General features: G+C 33.5%; 2 protein-coding genes across 3 annotated transcripts; one reads left to right on the plus strand and one right to left on the minus strand.

Moving 5' to 3' along the window:
* Positions 1–151: 151 nt before the first annotated feature.
* LOC117302515 (mitotic spindle assembly checkpoint protein MAD2B-like) lies at positions 152–9,744 on the plus strand. 2 transcript variants are annotated; one of them, XM_033786480.1, is made up of 8 exons: positions 152–317; positions 857–975; positions 1,774–1,845; positions 2,160–2,260; positions 2,675–2,769; positions 2,965–3,038; positions 3,958–4,050; positions 9,482–9,744. In XM_033786480.1, exons 1-8 carry the CDS (start codon positions 269–271, stop codon positions 9,536–9,538), a joined length of 660 nt encoding a protein of 219 aa, XP_033642371.1. In that variant the 5' UTR covers positions 152–268; the 3' UTR covers positions 9,539–9,744. The 2 variants fall into 2 exon arrangements, with proteins under 2 accessions (XP_033642371.1, XP_033642373.1); XM_033786482.1 differs by lacking the exon at positions 152–317 and adding an exon at positions 509–543.
* A 2,363-nt stretch (positions 9,745–12,107) lies between these two features.
* Positions 12,108–16,083, minus strand: LOC117302455 (isopentenyl phosphate kinase-like). The gene is made up of 5 exons (XM_033786410.1): positions 15,800–16,083; positions 15,020–15,143; positions 14,498–14,557; positions 13,709–13,870; positions 12,108–12,864 (listed from the first exon to the last, which is right to left on the minus strand). Exons 1-5 carry the CDS (start codon positions 16,018–16,020, stop codon positions 12,517–12,519), a joined length of 915 nt encoding a protein of 304 aa, XP_033642301.1. The 5' UTR covers positions 16,021–16,083; the 3' UTR covers positions 12,108–12,516.
* Positions 16,084–20,666: the final 4,583 nt, after the last annotated feature.

The raw sequence follows: 20,666 nt of genomic DNA on the forward strand, positions 1-20,666 counted from the left end.
CCTCCTTTTTAGTCTCTCAAAAAGATAAAAGAAGTTCAGTTGCCTCCAAATAATTTTATTCAATCAGTGTCTCTCTCTCATTGATCTCTATTCCCCATTTATTTTTTTTTACGACGGACGCTTGGTGGCGCTATTTCAACCTACCGCGAAAAATAAATTTTGGACAAGTACGGAAGTCGTTGGAAATGTCATTATGTTTCTTCAGCATATTTTGTTTTAGTGACATTGAAAGCTCTTAAATAGTTGAATTCAAGATGAACTATTGACCATGGCTACCGAGCAAGGGAATTATGGCAACGGGATAAAGTTGTCTCAAGGTTTGTGCTGAAAATACTTGTTTGTTGGGTTACTCATCTCACCGAAGCGGAATTGTCACTGCATCTGTTTCGTGATAAAATAATATCGCCCTCTTTGTCCGGTGTTGTAGTTTCCGGTATGTGGTATTACATATACAGTTACACTAAAATCAGGCATAATTTATTCGATTCTTTCAGTCTACAAACAGTGACGATACAGTGATGATAACACAAACTTGCTCAATCGGTTATTTTTGATATTTTTTACTGTAAAGTTTAAAAATTAAATTGTAAAATTAAGTTGTAAAATTTACAATTTAATTTTAGAATTTAAATCTAAAAATTGTCATGATGATTATGATTGTAACTGGTAATCGTAAAAGTGGGAAACTCCACACATTATTTTGATGCCTCTGATCATCTGACTGATGCAATACGACAAATACATTTTATGAAATTGAAAGGGCCAACAAAAAAGAAGACTTCATTTGAATTTTTGACTTTTCAGTAAGAAGTTACACAGTTTTGTATGTAACAACCTAATTTCTTTTTGTTAAAAGTTGCGGCCGATATCTTGTGTGAATTTCTGGAGGTTGCAGTGAATCAAATTTTGTACATCAGAAACTTGTACCCATCTGGAATTTTCGATCGCAGGAAAAAGTATAATGTGCCGGTACAGGTAAGTGGGAATTCACGGTACCATGGTACAGTATCACAGTATCCAAGTAATGTGCAAGTCTTGCGCATAATTGAACATCGTTACTTACATGGGACTAAAGTGGTCCCAAAAATGTTCGGTCATAAACAAGACTTTGAGGCCTGTCTTCTACCTTTCAAATTCATGTACCGGTAGTTTTAATTAACATGTATTTGAAAGGCAGTCTCCCCAATTTGCAGGCCTGGAATTATAGTATACGTAGGTTATGGATAGAGGCCATGGGCGCTCTGTTGCCCCTAGTCCTCTAGTCTTGAAATCAAGTCGGTAATTGTTATAAAGCGGTGTAGTTACGGGGACGGTACACACATCTTCGATCCCAGTATAGAGCTGCCACGCACTGTACTTACAACCGTTGCATGAACGATAATCGCACTGTGACTGTTGCATGAACGGCAGAATGTGTGTTTGTAACAGGCAGCGCTAACGACTTGTGTCATCAAGTCTACTGGTCCTCTGACCTTGGCCCCCTTCAGAAGTTTCCCATAATAGACTTTAAGATTTTCCCATGGAAGTTGAAACTCTCACTAGTACATTTGTACTCCTGCTGGATGGAGAGAAGCAATTATGATAAAGTACCTTGCTCAAGACAAGGACACAAGTGTTGCGACTGACCAGGCCAGGATTCGAACCCACATTCTGTAAGTTGCAGGAGTCCACCGCTCCGGGCCACTCGGACACGATACCAAACTTGTTTATTACGATGATGATGAAATATAATTATTTAATTTAACAATTATTTTGATGTATCTTATCTCATAGATGTCCCGCCATCCAGAACTCAATCAGTACATCACAGACGTCATTGCAGGAATAAAACCTCTATTGGTCAAAGTGAGTTCTATTGGCCAAACTGGTTTTTTTACAGTATCTTTTTGGGGGAACTAAACAGTACCACACACTTCCTCAGTACTTACTAATTTAATTGTTACACTCAAAGACCTAGAGTTACAACAAAGTTAAGCAGGATACCAGCCACAGATAGTTTAATGTGAGATGGTATTTGTGCTGGTAACCTTATTCTGGTAAGCAAAATTGTTGCTTAGCTAGTTTCTGTGCCTGAGCTGCTCTATGAAATTGGGCCCCGGAGTAAAGTTTCAGACCTTTTTTGTCTGCAATGATTCTCACTTCTGTGTATTACTGTCCAGGATGAAATTCAGTGCATCTCTGTGGTGATCATTCACGCACTGCAACATCCAGTTGAACGCTTCGTCTTTGAGATAGCGCCCCCATCTTCAAGATCGCTCAGGTATATGATACTACATTTTAGTTATAATAATAATAATATCAAAGTTTTATACGCCAGATCTACCAACAAGGTATTCATTGGTATACATTTATACAGAAAGATAGGGAATGGAGGGTGATGAATTCTGAGACCTAATTATTTAGCACCTTATAAGGGTTTACAAGGTGCTACGGTGCATACAGTAGCCACAGCCAGGAACACCGGGCAAACCTCTTCTCTTTTCAATAAGTGCACCAGGTTCTTTTACATGCATTACACAACACATGGAACTAATGGCTTTTTTCCATGCCCCCATCGGAAGGACGACACAATGGTTAATTGTCTTGCAAGTGTTACTGGGGGATTCAAACCCACACTATTAAACGGTATAACCAGGAACTCTTGACTATTTCATGTTTATACATCTCTTTGTAGCAATGACAGCTTCCTAATCAACATAGAACAGTCACTGAGAGCCTTCCTCCTGAGAATCAACACATGTGATGCTGCACTACAGTCTAACCCGCCAGGTACTTTAAGTTAGGAAATAGTTTGTCAGAGAAATGCCAGTCTTGGTTCAAGACTCTCGCCTGTTATTAATATCTCCCTATGATCCACCAAAATACACAACAGAAGTGTCTTGAACCAAGACTAGGGAAGTACTAGCTCTTTGAAATCAGAATGTGACCTGCCCTTTAAATGTTTACCTTTTTATTTGTTTTCAGACTGCTCCTTTAAGATCCTCGTCCACACCAAGAGTTCGGCGGTCTTTTCCATGGAAGATAGTCAGTTTATTCAGGTACACTCACAACAAAGTCTTTCCTTGTAATTGTCCTCTTGAAGACACTGAACACTATTGGTATTTGTCAAATGCCAGTCTTCTCACTTGTTGTATCTCAACATATGCATAAAATAACAAACTTGTGAAAATTTGAGCTCAATCGGTCGTCGAAGTTGCGATATAATAATGAAAGAAAAACACCCTTGTCACAAGAAGTTGTGTGCTTTCAGATGCTTGATTTTTAGACTTCAAATTCTAAATCTGAGGTCTCGAAATAAACTTTGTGTAAAATTACTTCTTTCTTGAAAACTACATTACTTCAGAAGGAGCCATTTCTCACAATGTTTTATACTATCAACCTCTCCCCATTACTCATTACCAAGTAAGGTTTTATGTCAATAATTATTTTGAGTAATTACCAATATTGTCCACTGCCTTTATAACTACTTCAGTGGAATTTTGTTAATTTCTGAATTTAGAATGGAATTTCTTCTAACTTAATCCAGACTTTTTGCGCTGAGCTCTTTAAAGCCATTCGACCCTTTCAGTAAACAGTGTTGTCCAAGGTCCACACTTTGTGTACCACAACTTCTATATCAAATAACAAACCTGTGAAAATTTAGGCTCAATCAGTCATCGGAGTCGGGAGAAAACAACGGAAAAACCCACCCTTGTTTCCGCGCGTTTCGCCGTGTCATGACATGTGTTTAAAATAAATCCGTAATTCTCGTTAACGAGAATTTATATTGTTTTGCTGTTTTCTCAAAAAGTAAAGCATTTCATGGAATAATATTTCAAGAGAAGTCTTTCACCATTGCCTTCTGTTAACCCTGTAAGTTATTTGTAAATCTGTGAACTTTTTTTTTTTCTGAACCGAAAGGGTCCAATGGCTTTAATAGGCCTTCAATCTCTATACATTTTTCTTGATGTGCTTCAGGATTTTCCATGGATCGAAGCAGATGAACATCTCAGTGCATTAAAAGATTCTTCCATGACACCACTCAAGATGATGTCTTCTGATCTTATCAAGGTACGTCTTAGAGATAATAATATAATAATAGTATCAAAGTCTGTGACCCACTCTTTGAAAATGAGTCAGATTGCGCCCAATGCACTAAGTCATGGACAGTTTAATGTGAAAAATGTCCCCCCAAAAAAGGTTTTTTTTTTTAAATTTTTTTTAAGATCCATATTTGCATGGTAAACCTTTAGAAGCCTCACTTTTAGGCAATAAAGCTATGAAAACAACAATTTTGTGATTATACTTTAGTCTAATTAGTATCCTTTTACGCGAAATGGTAGTTTAAAACATCACTTTACTTGTAATTCGTTTTTCACATGAAATGATGTATTGGCTAATTTCAAACAGGAGTAACTCAGCAACGCGATACACCCAAAGCTTAGACATATATACCAAATAACTGCTGTAACTCAATATAACTCAATTCTTTAAATTGTCAACATCTGACTCATTTTCACAGAGCAGGTCTAGCGCACATATCTACCAAACAAGGTACCCACGGCGCTAGGTACATACAAACTTTCTAAAAGATATTGAATTGACGAATAATGAGACCCAAATATGTAGCACCTTATAAGGGTTTACAAGGTGCTGCAGCGCATTTAGCAGCTACTGCCAGGAACACCCGGGTGAACCCCTTCTCTTTTTGATAAGTGCACTGGGTTCTTTTACATGCCTTACACAACACGAATAATACTTAATGTTTGTTTCTCTTTACAGGTTTGTAAATAACTTATTAATTTTTGTTTCTCTTTACAGGTTTGTAAATAACTAATTAATTTTTGTTTCTCTTTACAGATTTGTAAATAACTATTTAATTTTTGTTTCTCTGTACAGGTTTGTAAATAACTATTTAATTTTTTTTTCTCTTTACAGGTTTGTAAATAACTAATTATTTTTGTTTCTCTGTACAGGTTTGTAAATAACTAATTATTTTTGTTTCTCTGTACAGGTTTGTAAATAACTAATTAATTTTTGTTTCTCTTTACAGGTTTGTAAATAACTATTTAATTTTTTTTTCTCTTTACAGGTTTGTAAATAACTATTTAATTTTTGTTTCTCTTTACAGGTTTGTAAATAACTATTTAATTTGTTTGCAGGTTTTGTTTCTATTTACAGGTTTGTAAATAACTATTTAATTTTTGTTTCTCTGTACAGGTTTGTAAATTACTAATTAGTTTTGTTTCTCTGTACAGGTTTGTAAATAACTAATTAATTTTTGTTTCTCTTTACAGGTTTGTACATAACTATTTAATTTTTGTTTCTCTGTACAGGTTTGTAAATAACTAATTAGTTTTGTTTCTCTGTACAGGTTTGTAAATAACTAATTAATTTTTGTTTCTCTTTACAGGTTTGTAAATAACTATTTAATTTTTGTTTCTCTGTACAGGTTTGTAAACAACTAATTAATTTTTGTGTCTCTTTACAGGTTTGTAAATAACTAATTATTTTTGTTTCTCTGTACAGGTTTGTAAATAACTATTTAATTTTTGTTTCTCTTCACAGGTTTGTAAATAACTATTTAATTTGTTTGCAGGTTTTGTTTCTCTCTACAGGTTTGTAAATAACTATTTAATTTTTGTTTCTCTTTACAGGTTTGTAAATAACTAATTAGTTTAGTTTCTCTTTACAGGTTTGTAAATAACTATTTAATTTGTTTGCAGGTTTTGTTTCTATTTACAGGTTTGTAAATAACTATTTATTTTTTGTTTCTCTGTACAGGTTTGTAAATAACTAATTAATTTTTGTTTCTCTTTACAGGTTTGTAAATAACTAATTAATTTTTGATTCTCTGTACAGGTTTGTAAATAACTAATTAATTTTTGTTTCTCTGTACAGGTTTGCAAACAACTAATTAATTTTTGTTTCTCTTTACAGGTTTGTGAATAACTATTTAATTTTTGTTTCTCTTTTCAGGTTTGTAAATAACTAATTAATTTTTGTTTCTCTGTACAGGTTTGTAAATAACTAATTAAATTGTGTTTCTCTTAACAGGTTTGAATATAACTATTGAATTTTTGTTTCTCTGTACAGGTTTGTAAATAACTATTTAATTTTTGTTTCTCTTTACAGGTTTGTAAATAACTAATTATTTTTTGTTTCTCTGTACAGGTTTGTAAATAACTATTTAATTTGTTTGCAGGTTTTGTTTCTATTTACAGGTTTGTAAATAACTATTTAATTTTTGTTTCTCTGTACAGGTTTGTAAATAACTAATTATTTTTGTTTCTCTGTACAGGTTTGTAAATAACTAATTAATTTTTGATTCTCTGTACAGGTTTGTAAATAACTAATAACTATTGAATTTTTGTTTCTCTTTACAGGTTTGTAAATAACTATTGAATTTTTGTTTCTCTGTACAGGTTTGTAAATAACTAATTAAATTATGTTTCTCTTCACAGGTTTGTAAATAACTATTGAATTTTTGTTTCTCTTTACAGGTTTGTACATAACTATTTAATTTTTGTTTCTCTTTACAGGTTTGTAATTAACTATTTAATTTGTTTGCAGGTTTTGTTTCTCCTTACAGGTTTGTAAATAACTATTACATTTTTGTTTCTCTTTACAGGTTTGTAAATAACTATTTAATTTTTGTTTCTCTTTACAGGTTTGTAAATAACTATTTAATTTTTGTTTCTCTTTTCAGGTTTGTAAATAACTATTTAATTTTTGTTTCTCTTTTCAGGTTTGTAAATAACTTATTAATTTTTGTTTCTCTGTACAGGTTTGTAAATAACAAATTATTTTTTGTTTCTCTGTACAGGTTTGTAAATAACTAATTAATTTTTGTTTCTCTTTACAGGTTTGTAAATAACTATTTAATTTTTTTTCAGGTTTTTTCTCTTTACAGGTTTGTAAATAACTAATTAATTTTTCTCTCTCTTTACATGTTTTTTAATAACTAATTAACTTTTGTTTCTCTGTACAGGTTTGTAATTAACTTATAATTTTTGTTTTTCTGTACAGGTTTGTAAATAACTAATAAACTTTTGTTTCTCTTTACAGGTTTGTAAATAACTATTTAATTTTTGTTTCTCTGTACAGGTTTGTAAATAACTAATTAATTTTTGTTTCTCTTTACAGGTTTGTAAATAACTATTTAATTTTTGTTTCTCTTTACAGGTTTGTAAATAACTAATTAATTTTTGTTTCTCTGTACAGGTTTGCAAACAACTAATTAATTTTTGTTTCTCTTTACAGGTTTGTCAATAACTATTGAATTTTTGTTTCTCTTTTCAGGTTTGTAAATAACTATTGAATTTTTGTTTCTCTGTACAGGTTTGTAAATAACTATTTAATTTTTGTTTCTCTTTACAGGTTTGTAAATAACTAATTATTTTTTGTTTCTCTTTACAGGTTTGTAAATAACTATTTAATTTTTGTTTCTCTGTACAGGTTTGTAAATAACTAATTATTTTTGTTTCTCTGTACAGGTTTGTAAATAACTAATTAATTTTTGTTTCTCTGTACAGGTTTGTAAATAACTAATAACTATTGAATTTTTGTTTCTCTTTACAGGTTTGTAAATAACTATTAAATTTTTGTTTCTCTTTACAGGTTTGTAAATAACTAATTAATTTTTGTTTCTCTTTACAGGTTTGTAAATAACTATTTAATTTTTGTTTCTCTTTACAGGTTTGTAAATAACTATTTAATTTTTGTTTCTCTTTACAGGTTTGTAAATAACTAATTAATTTTTGTTTCTCTATACAGGTTTGTAAATAACTAATTAATTTTTGTTTCTCTGTACAGGTTTGCAAACAACTAATTAATTTTTGTTTCTCTTTACAGGTTTGTCAATAACTATTGAATTTTTGTTTCTCTTTTCAGGTTTGTAAATAACTATTGAATTTTTGTTTCTCTGTACAGGTTTGTAAATAACTATTGAATTTTTGTTTCTCTTTACAGGTTTGTAAATAACAAATTATTTTTTGTTTCTCTGTACAGGTTTGTTAATAACTATTTAATTTTTGTTTCTCTGTACAGGTTTGTAAATAACTAATTATTTTTGTTTCTCTGTACAGGTTTGTAAATAACTAATTAATTTTTGTTTCTCTGTACAGGTTTGTAAATAACTAATAACTATTGAATTTTTGTTTCTCTTTACAGGTTTGTAAATAACTATTTAATTTTTGTTTCTCTGTACAGGTTTGTAAATAACTAATTAAATTGTGTTTCTCTTAACAGGTTGGTAAATAACTATTGAATTTTTGTTTCTCTTTACAGGTTTGTAAATAACTATTTAATTTTTGTTTCTCTTTACAGGTTTGTAATTAACTATTTAATTTGTTTGCAGGTTTTGTTTCTCTTTACAGGTTTGTAAATAACTATTACATTTTTGTTTCTCTTTACAGGTTTGTAAATAACTATTAAATTTTTGTTTCTCTTTACAGGTTTGTAAATAACTATTTAATTTTTGTTTCTCTTTTCAGGTTTGTAAATAACTATTTAATTTTTGTTTCTCTTTTCAGGTTTGTAAATAACTATTTAATTTTTGTTTCTCTGTACAGGTTTGTAAATAACAAATTAATTTTTGTTTCTCTTTACAGGTTTGTAAATAACTAATAAATGTTTGTTTCTCTGTGGAGGTTTGTAAATAACTAATTAATTTTTGTTTTTTTACAGGTTTGTAAATAACTAATTATTTTTTGTTTCTCTGTACAGGTTTGTAAATAACTATTTAATTTTTTTGCAGGTTTTTTCTCTTTACAGGTTTGTAAAAACTAATTAATTTTTCTCTCTCTTTACAGGTTTTTAAATAACTAATTAATTTGTGTTTCTCTGTTCAGGTTTGTAATTAACTTATTAATTTTTGTTTTTCTGTACAGGTTTGTAAATAACTAATAAACTTTTGTTTCTCTTTACAGGTTTGTAAATAACTATTTAATTTTTGTTTCTCTGTACAGGTTTGTAAATAACTAATTAACTTTTGTTTCTCTGTACAGGTTTGTAAATAACTAATCAATTTTTGTTTCTCTTTACAGGTTTGTAAATTACTAATTAATTTTTGTTTCTCTGTACAGGTTTGTAAATAACTAATTCACTTTTTTGTTTCTCTGTACAGGTTTGTAAACAACTATTTAATTTTTGTTTCTCTTTACAGGTTTGTAAATAACTTATTAATTTGTGGTTCTCTTTACAGGTTTGTAAATAACGAATTAATTTTTGTTTCTCTTTACAGGTTTGTAAATAACTATTGAATTTTTTTCTCTCTACAGGTTTGTGAATCACTAATTAATTATTGTTTCTCTTTACAGGTTTGTAAATAACTTATTGATATTTTTCCCAAGATTTATTTGTAACTAGTTCTTTTAGAAGGCCGTGGACGGTCACTTCAAGGTGTGGTTACACTTAACGGTCACCAAAACACCAAAATTATTATTCCTGGATTTCCATCAATTAAAAGTGCTTTTTTTCATAACACTTTTTTTACCATCAGATGCAACTGTATGTTGAGGAATCTGCAACCAAATCCTCCATTGAAGATCATTTATGACAGCTGGGATAACATCATGTCAGTGTTTGTGTAAACCAAAAATAATTTAGAACATCTTTTAAAGGTAGGGTCATAGATTGTTTTTTGTGGATGTTATGCTGAATTGGTAGGCAAAATGTTCAATAAAGATGCGATTAAAGGCAGTGGACACTGAGTGTAATAATTGCTCAAAATAATTACTTGCATAAAAACTTACTTGGTAATGAGTAATGGGGAGAGGTTTATAGTGTAAAACATTGTGAGAAACGACTCCCACTGAAGTGATGTAATTTTGGAGAAAGAAGTAATTTTCCACAAATTTGATTTTGAGACATCAGATTTAGAATTTGACGTCTCGATATCAAGCATCTGAAAGCACACAAATTTGTTTAACAAGGATGTTTTTTTCTTTCAACTTCGACGACCAGTCAAGCTAAAATTTTTACAGGTTTGTTATTTTATGCTCATGTTGAGATATACCAATTGAGATGACTGGTCTTAGACAAATACCAATAGTGTCCACTGTCTTTAAAGTCACCTGAGAAAGTTTTAGCTGAATACAGTGTCTTGAATCCATCCACGTTAAGTGAAAGCGGTTGCCAATCACATCTCTGGCCGCAGCATTCACAAACGGGCACCAGGGAAACCCAATAGAAATCTGAGAAATGTTTCATGCATAAACCGTTTCTCAAATTAAATTGTTTGTGGTGAAAAGATATCAATACCATTTAACTTTAAAGGGAATCCTTTTTCAGAATAGCTTATACTATGTATAAGCTGCAGTGCTTCTTTCTAAGTAACTTTTTATGATCATTAAAGGCAGTGGACACTATTGGTAATTACTCAAAATAGTTATTAGTGTGAAACCTTTCTTGGTGACGAGTAATGGGGAGATGTTGATGGTATAAAACATTGTGAGAAATGGCTCCCTCTGAAGTGCCATAGTTTTCGAGAAAGAAGTAACTTTCCACGAATTTGATTTCGAGACCTCAAGTTCAAAACTTGAGGTCTCGAAATCAACCAAATAAACGCACACAAACTTCGTGTGACAAGGGTATTTTTCTTTCATTGTTATCTCGTAAGTTCGATGACCGATTGAGCTCAATTTTTCACAGGTTTGCTATTTTATGCATATGTTGAAATACACCAACTGTGAAGGCTAGTCTTTGACAATTACCAATAGTGTCCACTGCCTTTAATGTTTGCACCAATCAATGACTCTACCTTTAAAGTATTTTTTACTGAACGCTTCCAAAAAGCATTGAGGACTTACTAGAACTTACATGTAGTATACCTCAGTCTGCCTTCCACGAGTAGAAAAGTTCATAGAGCTGCTTTTGGTATAAAGCAGATTTTCTGATTTATTTTGCTTACTATAGCAGGAAAATATGCTTTAAAGCGAGCGTATTTTACAGGGTACCAAGAAATTTGTTAAAAAATATAGCGCTTCTGCACCCCATATCCAAGGCCGAAAGTCATGGTACGCAGACACTTAATATTTTTCCAGATTCCACAAGCGCTGTTGTGATAAAGAATTACTCTTCAAGCAAAGCCCAATTTGTAGAGTTAAAACAGCACAATAAAACTGGTTTTGATATAGGCCGCACAATCAGAATCTTGTTGCTATGGATTGACCAATTGGTCTCAAGGTTTCAAATTTGCTTGAAGACAATAAATATGTTATATTTTGTAGTTATAAAAGTGCAAGAAAGACTGAAATAAATTTGTAATTTGTACTGACTTTATTTGTTCCACTGCTGTTCATCATTCTTCTACAGGTTTTACAAAGAGCCAAGATTGATCTTAAAGGCAGTGGCCACTATTGGTAATTACTCAAAATAATTATTAGCATAAAACCTTTCTTGGTGACGAGTAATAGGGAGAGGTTGATGGTATAAAACATTGTGAGAAACGGCACCCTCTGAAGTGCCATAGTTTTCGAGAAAGAAGTAATTTTCCACGAATTTGATTTCGAGACCTCAAGTTTAGAATTTGAGGTCTCGAATTCAACCATCTAAACGCACACACCTTCGTGTGACAAGGGTGTTTTTTTCTTTCATTCATATCTCGCAAGTTCGATGATCGATTGAGCTCAAATTTCCACAGGTTCATTATTTTATGCATATGTTGAGATACACCAACTGTGGAGGCTAGTCTTTGACAATTACCAATAGTGTCCAAGGCCTTTAAGATATATATCAATCTAAAATGCTAAGCAAAGTGGGACGTCTTAATACAAATCACTATGGTAATACTGACAACTCGTCCTAAAAGGCACTTGAATGTAGACACGTTTGTAAATTGCCAAAGACTAGTATTCTCACTTGGTGTATCCCAACATATTCAAAAAATAAAAACCTGTGAAAATGTGGGCTTAATTGGTCGTTGAAGTTGCAAGAAAATAATGAAGAAAAAAGTACAAATTGTGTACTTTCGGATGTCTTTCTCAGATTCAAATATTTTAGTGAGAATAACCTCTTTCTCAAAAACTATGTTACTTCAGAGTTATTTCTCACACTGTTTTGTACTATCAACAGCTCTTTGTTGTCCATTACCTAGTAAGTTTTAATGCTAATATATATTATGAGTAATTACCAAACGAGTCCAGTGTCTTTAATGATGTGTGCTGTGCTGTATTTCAATTTCCATTTCATATTTCTTGCGTTGGACAGTCTGACTATCTATTGTGAACTTTTTGAGGGGCACCAAGGCAAACACTGGGGGCAGCAGAGGCCGTGGTCTCTGTGTAATTCCAGGCCTGTTGTAAAAAAATTATCATTAAAAAAAACCCCAAAACATTTAGAAATTCTTAAAAGCAGTATATTAAAATTGCACCATTTTTAAATGTTTAGTAAAATCTACTCTGAGTAGTAGAATATAAAGGAAGACAAGTTCTCTCCCAGAATATAGATATAAACATAGCATTACCGCAAACCAAATACATTGATACCTCACCATATTTGCCTCAAATCCGATATTGGAAAAAAAACTACTTAAGTTTAGGAAACTGAGTCCTGGAACCGAATTTCCGTTCCGAGTTCTCCTAATAGATTTCCTTGCATATAAGCGTTGTAAGCTCCCACAGCATTGATCCTACACACAAAAACCTTCGTCGCTCCTTTGCTCTCCGTCACGATTGAAGTCGCTGACTTTAATTTCTTCCGGATGCCACCGGTGACGTCATGCTCTAGGCAGGAGGTTGCTATGGCAGCGGTGATGCTGCCATCTTCAGTTACCGTGACAACAGGCAGTGTGCTAGATTTAGGATCCGATGGTGGCATGTCATAAATTCCATCCACGTCGGCAAGAAAAATTACTCGTTTAGGGTTGAATTCTGAACATAGCGTCTGAAAATACAAGAATGTAGATGATAAAGATGTGATTTACATTTTGCAAGTCATAACTTTAAAGTCACCTGGAAATTGAATTGTTTTTCTTTCAAACATAAGAGTATATGCTTACGAACAATAAAACAATTATTTTAGTAATTGTTTGTCACGATTTATATGTTTAAAAAACATATAAAGTTGTTTGGGGGGCTGACTCCGCCTACCCCTTTTGTGACGTCAATCGAGGCAGACTTTGCCTGCAATGCGTGTAGTAAACACACGTGCAAAGTACATATACGTCCAAGTCGTGAGTTGGTACATTTCAAAAAGTGTTTTTCTGCATTCAGCAGCAATACACCTGGTCGGCATTGCCGGAAAAAACAAATTTACTCTACGCATAACAGGCCAAGTCTGCCTCGATTGACGTCACGAACAGCGCCCTCTCGGGTCAGGGTCTACTCTTAAATTTGTAAATAACATAAGAACTGATTTGTTTAAACCTTAGTTAATAACTGTTTATTCACATTCCACTCATCAAAACACATATATTAGTGACAAAAGCTTTATTTTGAAAAAATACCACTTCCAGGTGACTTTAAACTCATACTAATATGAACACCCAAACTGTTGGACTCTTTTTTTGGTGGTATGCCTGATCCCATATAGAATCATAATCAAAACATGCTGTTGGGTTTTGATGACTTGCAGGGTGGTTTAGGGTCAACATGTTCAAGTCAAGTGGAAAAGTGAGCAATTTTCTTTTCAAAAAGACAGAAGATTTGTTTTTGGAAATCCTGTTTACAAATCGAGCTAAAGTTCTCTCCACTTGGCAAAATTTCCTTTTTCATGGTCAAATGTTTACCTCAATGATCGTATCCCCACTGAGTATTGTACAGCCTCTCTGTCTATCCAGTACACAGTCTCCATGCAGTACAGGGAGGTACCCTGCAGCCAATAGGTTTTGGATAGACACAATGTCCGATTTCACCACTCGCCTGTCGTCTGTTTCCCATCCACCGCATGGCTTTAAGAAAGAATATAAAGACAACCGATGTCATTAGCCATTTTGAAATATAGTGGACACTATATGAGTTTGGGTGTTATAAATACAGAAATTTACCCAACCCTAGTTAGTGTCATAGTATTGTGTCCACCAAATCTCAAAATGGCTTATTGTTTTACCTAGCTTGATAAAAATTTCACAGGATGGATTATTACCCTTTACATAAGCATGTAAGCACAAAAACTTGCTAAGCACAGAAAACTCTTACTTGGCAAAATTAGGTTGCCAGCATAACTACAATACCATTACCATCGCTGTGGCTGGTACCCCACTCATTTCTTGCTTAGCAAAGAAATTTACTGAGCAGAATTGGGCCCTGCTAAGCAGAAATACGCATAGTACTAGTCATTAGTTGTACATGTACATGTGAGATGGTAGTTTGGCTGGTAAGCATGATTTTGTGGTGCTTGGCAACTTTTGTGCTTTTAAGAAACTATGAAAATGGGCTCTGCTCAACATGATATGCCACAAAAGTCAAAAAAGAGTTTTGCAACCACTAAACCTTTTTGTACTTTTGTCACTGTTTAAAAAAAATAAAGTTTGATTCAATCTTTTTAAAACAGAAATGTTATTGTAATTTGTACTCACTGATATTCCAACTGCGTTGACACCGTGTGCATTCAGCTCCGTTACAATGATGTGATTTAACTACAAAAAAAAGTGGTCAAACAAAATCAAAAATCGCTTTAGAATTGAACTTCATCAGCAACTCAAATCATTCTTGTAAAGGTTTGTACGTACTTGAAATATCTCTCTCTATGAGTTGTGGTAGTTCTGACGTTTCGATCAGTACGCTCCTATAGTCTTCAAAAGAAAGCTGTGATTTGTTAAAACACTAACTTTTCAGAACCACCAGAATATTTATAGAAGGAGATTTGTATGGTGTTACCACAAAGATTGTGTCACCGAGCCCATCATGTAAAGTTTTGAAACCAAATGATTTAAAACATCAGTTTCTCAAACATTACTTTTTTAAATCCTTCTTCAATATGCGACATTTATTTCCTTTCCTGCCCCTGAAATGTTTGAAGGACTTCCTTTTTTTACTGTTTTCAAATAGTCACTTGACTGTAAAAAAATATTTACATAGATACCAATAACAAAGCATACTTTTGTAACAGATATTCTCGTTTTGCAAAAGCCTTCCTTGACTTTCCTGATCTGCTCATCATCCATGTTGCTATGGTAACCATCTGCCACACCATATTCCTTAGCCTGGAAATGGCCGAATGACCTGTCGGAAGAATTAGACAATTTAATCATTAACTACGTTTTCACAAATAAGGCCTTTGTTTGACCAAATTACTGGGGCGCTGTACTCCTTTTTTCGAAATTTGTCATCGATCGTACTGGCAATAATGAAAAATTTCTTTAAAAAAGCAGTACAGTGCCCCAGTAACTGGGTCTAAATATGACCCAAATATTATGAAACAATGCCAAATGCCAACTTAGGGCATATTTTTACAGTAGGCCTACAACTTCATTGTGATCAACAAAAGTGTGCAGGCCCTTGAGTTGAGTCCTTGACTGACGTTTTATGAATATTCATGCTGACAACTCTTCTGATTGGCTACCAGTAACAGGACTCCAGGAGGGAACCCCATTTAAAACAAAAGCTCAAGTAAGTCTTGTTGTGGATATTAAAGGTTTTAATCCTTTTTAAGTTCACCCAAGCATGGGCAACGAAGCTTACATAAACCGTATGAACAGACAGACTTCATGGTTTGTTTGCTGATGGTTTTTTTTTTTTCATTTGCTACTTTTTTGTTATACATGTGAATGATGATGGTTGAATAAAATAAAAATGTAGCGTACTCAAATGAGATATTCCTGTTGGCAAAAATTAGTGAATAAGTGTTGGCAGGATACAGAAAGTTCCCCTTTGCTTACCCAGCGCCATGAACCAAAATGCACGGTTTGTTTTGATGGCGTTCTTCATTGTTGTCGCTGTGTACCGCCGTCTGCTGCTGTTGTTGTGATTTTACGTTTAGAAACTCAGCAATCTTCCTGATTTCATCAAGTTTTTCCGTTTCTAATCGGTCTTTCACAGTGACGGCACTCCCACCAAGTTTTACAATACATTCCACTCGTAACTGAGGACAATTGCTCATTGTTTTTGCTGTAATTGTATTACTCAAAATCGAAGGACAAGACGAAGCGAAGGCAGGGAGATGTGTCAACGTGTATTTGTTTTCATTCAGTGTCGACTCTTGAGGGCGCTGTCTAGACAGCTGATCTGAAATACTTATTTTTGTCAACTTGACAACACATGTGTTGTCAACTGTCAAAAAAAAGTGCGACATATTCAACACATTAAAAGTGATCGTGTTTCTTTTTATTGTTTATCAACTAGGAATTGTTCTATGGACATGCTGACAGTGGATATAATGTACAGTGTTGATGTGTACACAACTCTGACACTAACTAAAGAAAAACAACGGGCAACCTTCGACTGTTAGTGTTATATCTGCCGAGCTAGACGCCCCGTTTTACAGAAATTTGAGCCAGCTGGAGCCATGGCTACGTACGTGACCAGCCATCAGGCAGGCAAAGAAAGTCATGATCTTCACAGTATTTCATGCAGTATGTCAGATCCAACATGGAACAGCAGAATGATCGACAATGGATGTGAGTACTGCAAATGCAATATTATTTTAAACAACTTAAAATCTCACTCGGATTTGCAGGACAAGTTCTGCCAATTCTTGTCATTGTTTGTTAATAATGATAGTCAGTAACAAGTTAAACAACATATACTGTCACAGTCAGTGACCCATCATGCCCATCATACCAAAACAAATTAAACTGTGAAATTAATAAATTATATTCTCTACTGTCAGTGTCACTTTGAAAAACACAAAGTCAAAGGGTTACTCACTCACAGCTACAAAATTTGTCCAAAAGGGATTTCTGGCAGAGTTTTTTCCTGACCAATTAAGTACTGACCCTTGATGATTGACATCATGTAGGATATCATGACATTCGACATGGAGGAAAACAATTCTGACCACCATGACCACGGCCCACTTCCATAAAGCTGTAAAGCAGAAAATATTGCTGACAAACTTCTTCTTTGCTAAGCAAACATTGAGTGCGGCACCAGCCACAACAATCAATGGAACTTTTGACTGGTTACCTGCTAAGCAAAATTATTCGGTTCTGAGGTTAGCAAGTTTTTCAATTGTGCTTGCTTATTTTTAAGACAAGACATTGAAAATTTGAAAGTATTTATCCCGCACATCAATTCACCCCCTTGTACCATTGGGCCTAGCTAGGGCCAAACCTTTTTAAAATAAAACAAATGCAGACAAATTCTGCTTAGCAAATTTCTTGGCTTAGCAAGAAAATACGTGGGTATCTGTCACCGCAAAAACTGTTTTGTTTTCTGCCAACTTAGCCAAAGTTGTTGGGCTAAAACCCAATTTTAATCCAACCCAACCATGCATTGAGTTTCAAATACTTGGCTGTTAACTTGTTTTTGTTTCGCCCTGAATTTGTTTTCTTCATTTTAGTAAATTTATTTGTTGTCCTTTTTTTGTTGAGAAACACAATTTATTTTTCCTGGTTCAAGAAAAGAATTGTGTTTCTCAAAACAAAAAAATTACTTTAACAGTTCAATGGCTAAATGCAAAATGAATTGAGAATTCTATAAAACAAATAATGTTTTTATCAATATTGTTTAATTTTTAATGTTATATATTGTTGTATTTATATTCATATTTAAATTTATATTTTTACATAGTTTTTAACGATTCCTGTAAGTGGCGGCTTTCCGCTGTTGGATGTCAATAAATAAAAAAAATAAAAAAATCCCAGTTAGATTGACTTTGAAATTATTTTGTTTAAAACTTTAATTTTTACGGTTATTCATCATGATCCATGTCAATTGGCATCCGCTTCAAAAGTTTAAATTAATTGATGCAAAAAAAAAGACATGTCAATCTAACTTGGGATGTTTCATAGGATTGAAGACAAATTAATCTGCTTTTGCTTTAACTTTTATCCAAAAAAACTGATTCTATTTAGTAAAAAGATTTCAAATTTGTTTGCTTTATACTAGCTTATTTTAATTGATCACGAGGAGGTTTTTTCGACTTTGTTAAATTTTTAAGTAGATTTCCTTTTGAGAAACATAATTTATTTATGTCAGTTTGATGCTAAATAATACAGTTTGAGAATTCTTCAACAAACTTGAATGTTTAGGGATTTGTTAATACACGATGTACATTGCTTCATGCATTATTTTTGGTTTACTTTTTTTTGTCTGCAGGTCTCACATGGGCAACTGGAATCTAATGGGATTTCTATTTTCTGCCTTGATGAGCAACACAACAATTCAGGTCAGAGAACATCAGTTGGGCAGGAACGTCTGGTTCTTACATGGACAGCAACACCAGATTCCTAACTGGAACCATAGAACTAGGCAGCAACTTCTGATGCCTACATGGACATCCACACCATTCCTAACTTGACAGCAACTTCTGATTTTGAGATGGACAGCAACTTCTGATTTTGATGAGATGGACAGCAACTTCTGATTTTGAGATGGACAGCAACTTCCGATTCCTACATGGACAGCAACGTATGATTCCTACATGGACAGCAACGTCTGACTCCTACATGAACACATGGACAGCAACCGTCTGATTTGTACAAGGACAGCAACGCTCGATTCCTACATGGAGAGCTACGTCTGATTCCTACATGGAGAGCCATATAATCTGATTCCCACATGGACAATTTTTATCACTGTGAAACAGCTGATTTTTGTGACTTATTGTAGCAAAGAGAAACTTAGTCAGTGAGAAGAGACTTTTGTGAGACGTTGGCTCCCTCAATCTTCACAAATTTTTACTATAAAAACGCCTGTGTTGCACGAAATTGTGTGTTTTAAGTTGCATTTATAATAAAAAGCTTCAGGCCTGAAGTCTTTTACTATTTGGAAGTTTTTGTGCCAACAACTATTTTGAATAATTACCAATGGTGGCCAGTGCCCTCTTGTTGCATGCACTAAGTTTGGGTGCTTTCAGATGCATAACAAAACTTCAAGCCTGAAGTCTTTTACTATTTGTAAGTTTTTTTGCCAACAATTATTTTGAATAATTACCAATGGTGGCCAGTGCCCTCTTGTTGCATGCACTAAGTTTGGGTGCTTTCAGATGCATAACAAAACTTCAAGCCTGAAGTCTTTTACTATTTGTAAGGTTTTTTTGCCAACAATTATTTTGAGTAATGACACATAGTGGCCAGTGCCCTCTTGTTGCATGCACTAAGTTTGGGTGCTTTCAGATGCATAACAAAACTTCAAGCCTGAAGTCTTTTATTATTTTGTGAGTTTTTATGCCAACACTTTTTTGAGTAACTACCAGTAGTGGCCAGTGCCTTCTTGTTGCATGCAGTTGCACTAAATTGTTTGACCGAGAAATAGTCTCTTTCTGAAAAACATTACTACTCCCTTGCGGTTCATAAAGTTTTACACTTATCAATTATTTTGAGTAATAACCATAGTGTGTGTGCACTGTGATAATCAGAAAAAATATCCCTTATCAAGAAACGACTATTCTCGGCTTGATGGATAATTTAAACAAAATTTAATGTACTCGGATTTGAAAAGTCAAGTTTTATTTCATCATGTTGTTATTAAAGGCAGTGGACACTCTTGGTAATTACTCAAAATAATTATCAGCACAAAACCTTTCTTGATAATGAGTAATGGGGAGAGGTAGATAGTATAAAACATTGTGAGAAACAGCTCCCTCTGAAGTGAAGTATTTTTCGAGAAAGAAGTTATTTTCACCGAATTTGATTTCGAGACCTCAGATTTAGAACTTGAGGTCTCGAAATCAAGCATCAAAAAGGGCACAACTTCGTGTGACAAGGGTGTTTTTTCTTTCATTATTATCTCGCAACTTTGACGACCAATTGAGCTCAAATTTTCACATGGTGTTATTTAATGCATGTGTTGAGATACACAAAGTCGGAAGACTGGTCTTTGACATTTACCAATAGTGTCCAGTTACTCATACCAAACTTGCATGAACAAAAAATGTTTTGTAGGACAAACCTACCATTAGCATTTTCAGTCAGTGACAGTGTACTATATTCGTGAGCCTTGTCGTTAGTGTTGGCACAACTATTTCCACATCAGAATTTTAAAATTAAGTAATAAGCAAACAAGTGACTTGTCAATATTTTACTGGTAAAAGTTTATTATATGATACTCTTGGTTAAATTCACAATGAATCAATATTAAAATTTATGAATAATAAAACTATGAAGAATCTGAATCATTTTTGTCTCTGATTGACTTATTTTTGGTCAAATTTGTATTTATTTGTTTAAAAAGATTTATTTGACTTCATAAAACGAAACAAACATGTGCACATTAGGCAATCTTAGCTCATTCACATTTTATTTAAAAAAGCGACAAACGTATTAAATTTTATATTAAAACAAAACCGACAAACAAGTTTATGTTTCCTTATGGCCGAGTAGGCTATTGATTGGTAGTCTTGATTCAAGATAATACTCTCGAGAGAGCGCCCTCTTGTGGCAATATTAATTATTTGCGGCACTATTAATTACATATTAATTAATATTGCCACAAGAGGGCGCTCTCTCGACGACTGATCCAGAGACTGGTCGCTACTGTGTATATACGCGTGTACATGTGCACATCAAGACTTCGTTCTAATGTTTATCACCTCAAATTTTTTTTCTCCAACCCGGAAGACGCCATAGCCTAGCGGATAGGGAG

This window comes from Asterias rubens, chromosome 18, assembly GCF_902459465.1.
Source record: "Asterias rubens chromosome 18, eAstRub1.3, whole genome shotgun sequence".
NCBI lineage: Eukaryota > Metazoa > Echinodermata > Asteroidea > Forcipulatida > Asteriidae > Asterias > Asterias rubens.

Bases quoted from the DNA above. Each gene is read 5' to 3' on its own strand.
- LOC117302455 (XM_033786410.1), bottom strand. From the start codon at position 16,020: ATGAGCAATTGTCCTCAGTTACGAGTGGAATGTATTGTAAAACTTGGT. The intron at 14,558-15,019 runs GTATGCTTTGTT...TTTTTTTTGTAG, and splicing joins CGAGAATATCTGTTACAAAA to TTAAATCACATCATTGTAAC. The intron at 12,865-13,708 runs GTAAACATTTGA...TTGTATTTTCAG, and splicing joins GTGGGGATACGATCATTGAG to ACGCTATGTTCAGAATTCAA.
- LOC117302515 (XM_033786480.1), top strand. From the start codon at position 269: ATGGCTACCGAGCAAGGGAATTATGGCAACGGGATAAAGTTGTCTCAA. The intron at 1,846-2,159 runs GTGAGTTCTATT...ATTACTGTCCAG, and splicing joins TAAAACCTCTATTGGTCAAA to GATGAAATTCAGTGCATCTC. The intron at 2,770-2,964 runs GTACTTTAAGTT...ATTTGTTTTCAG, and splicing joins ACTACAGTCTAACCCGCCAG to ACTGCTCCTTTAAGATCCTC.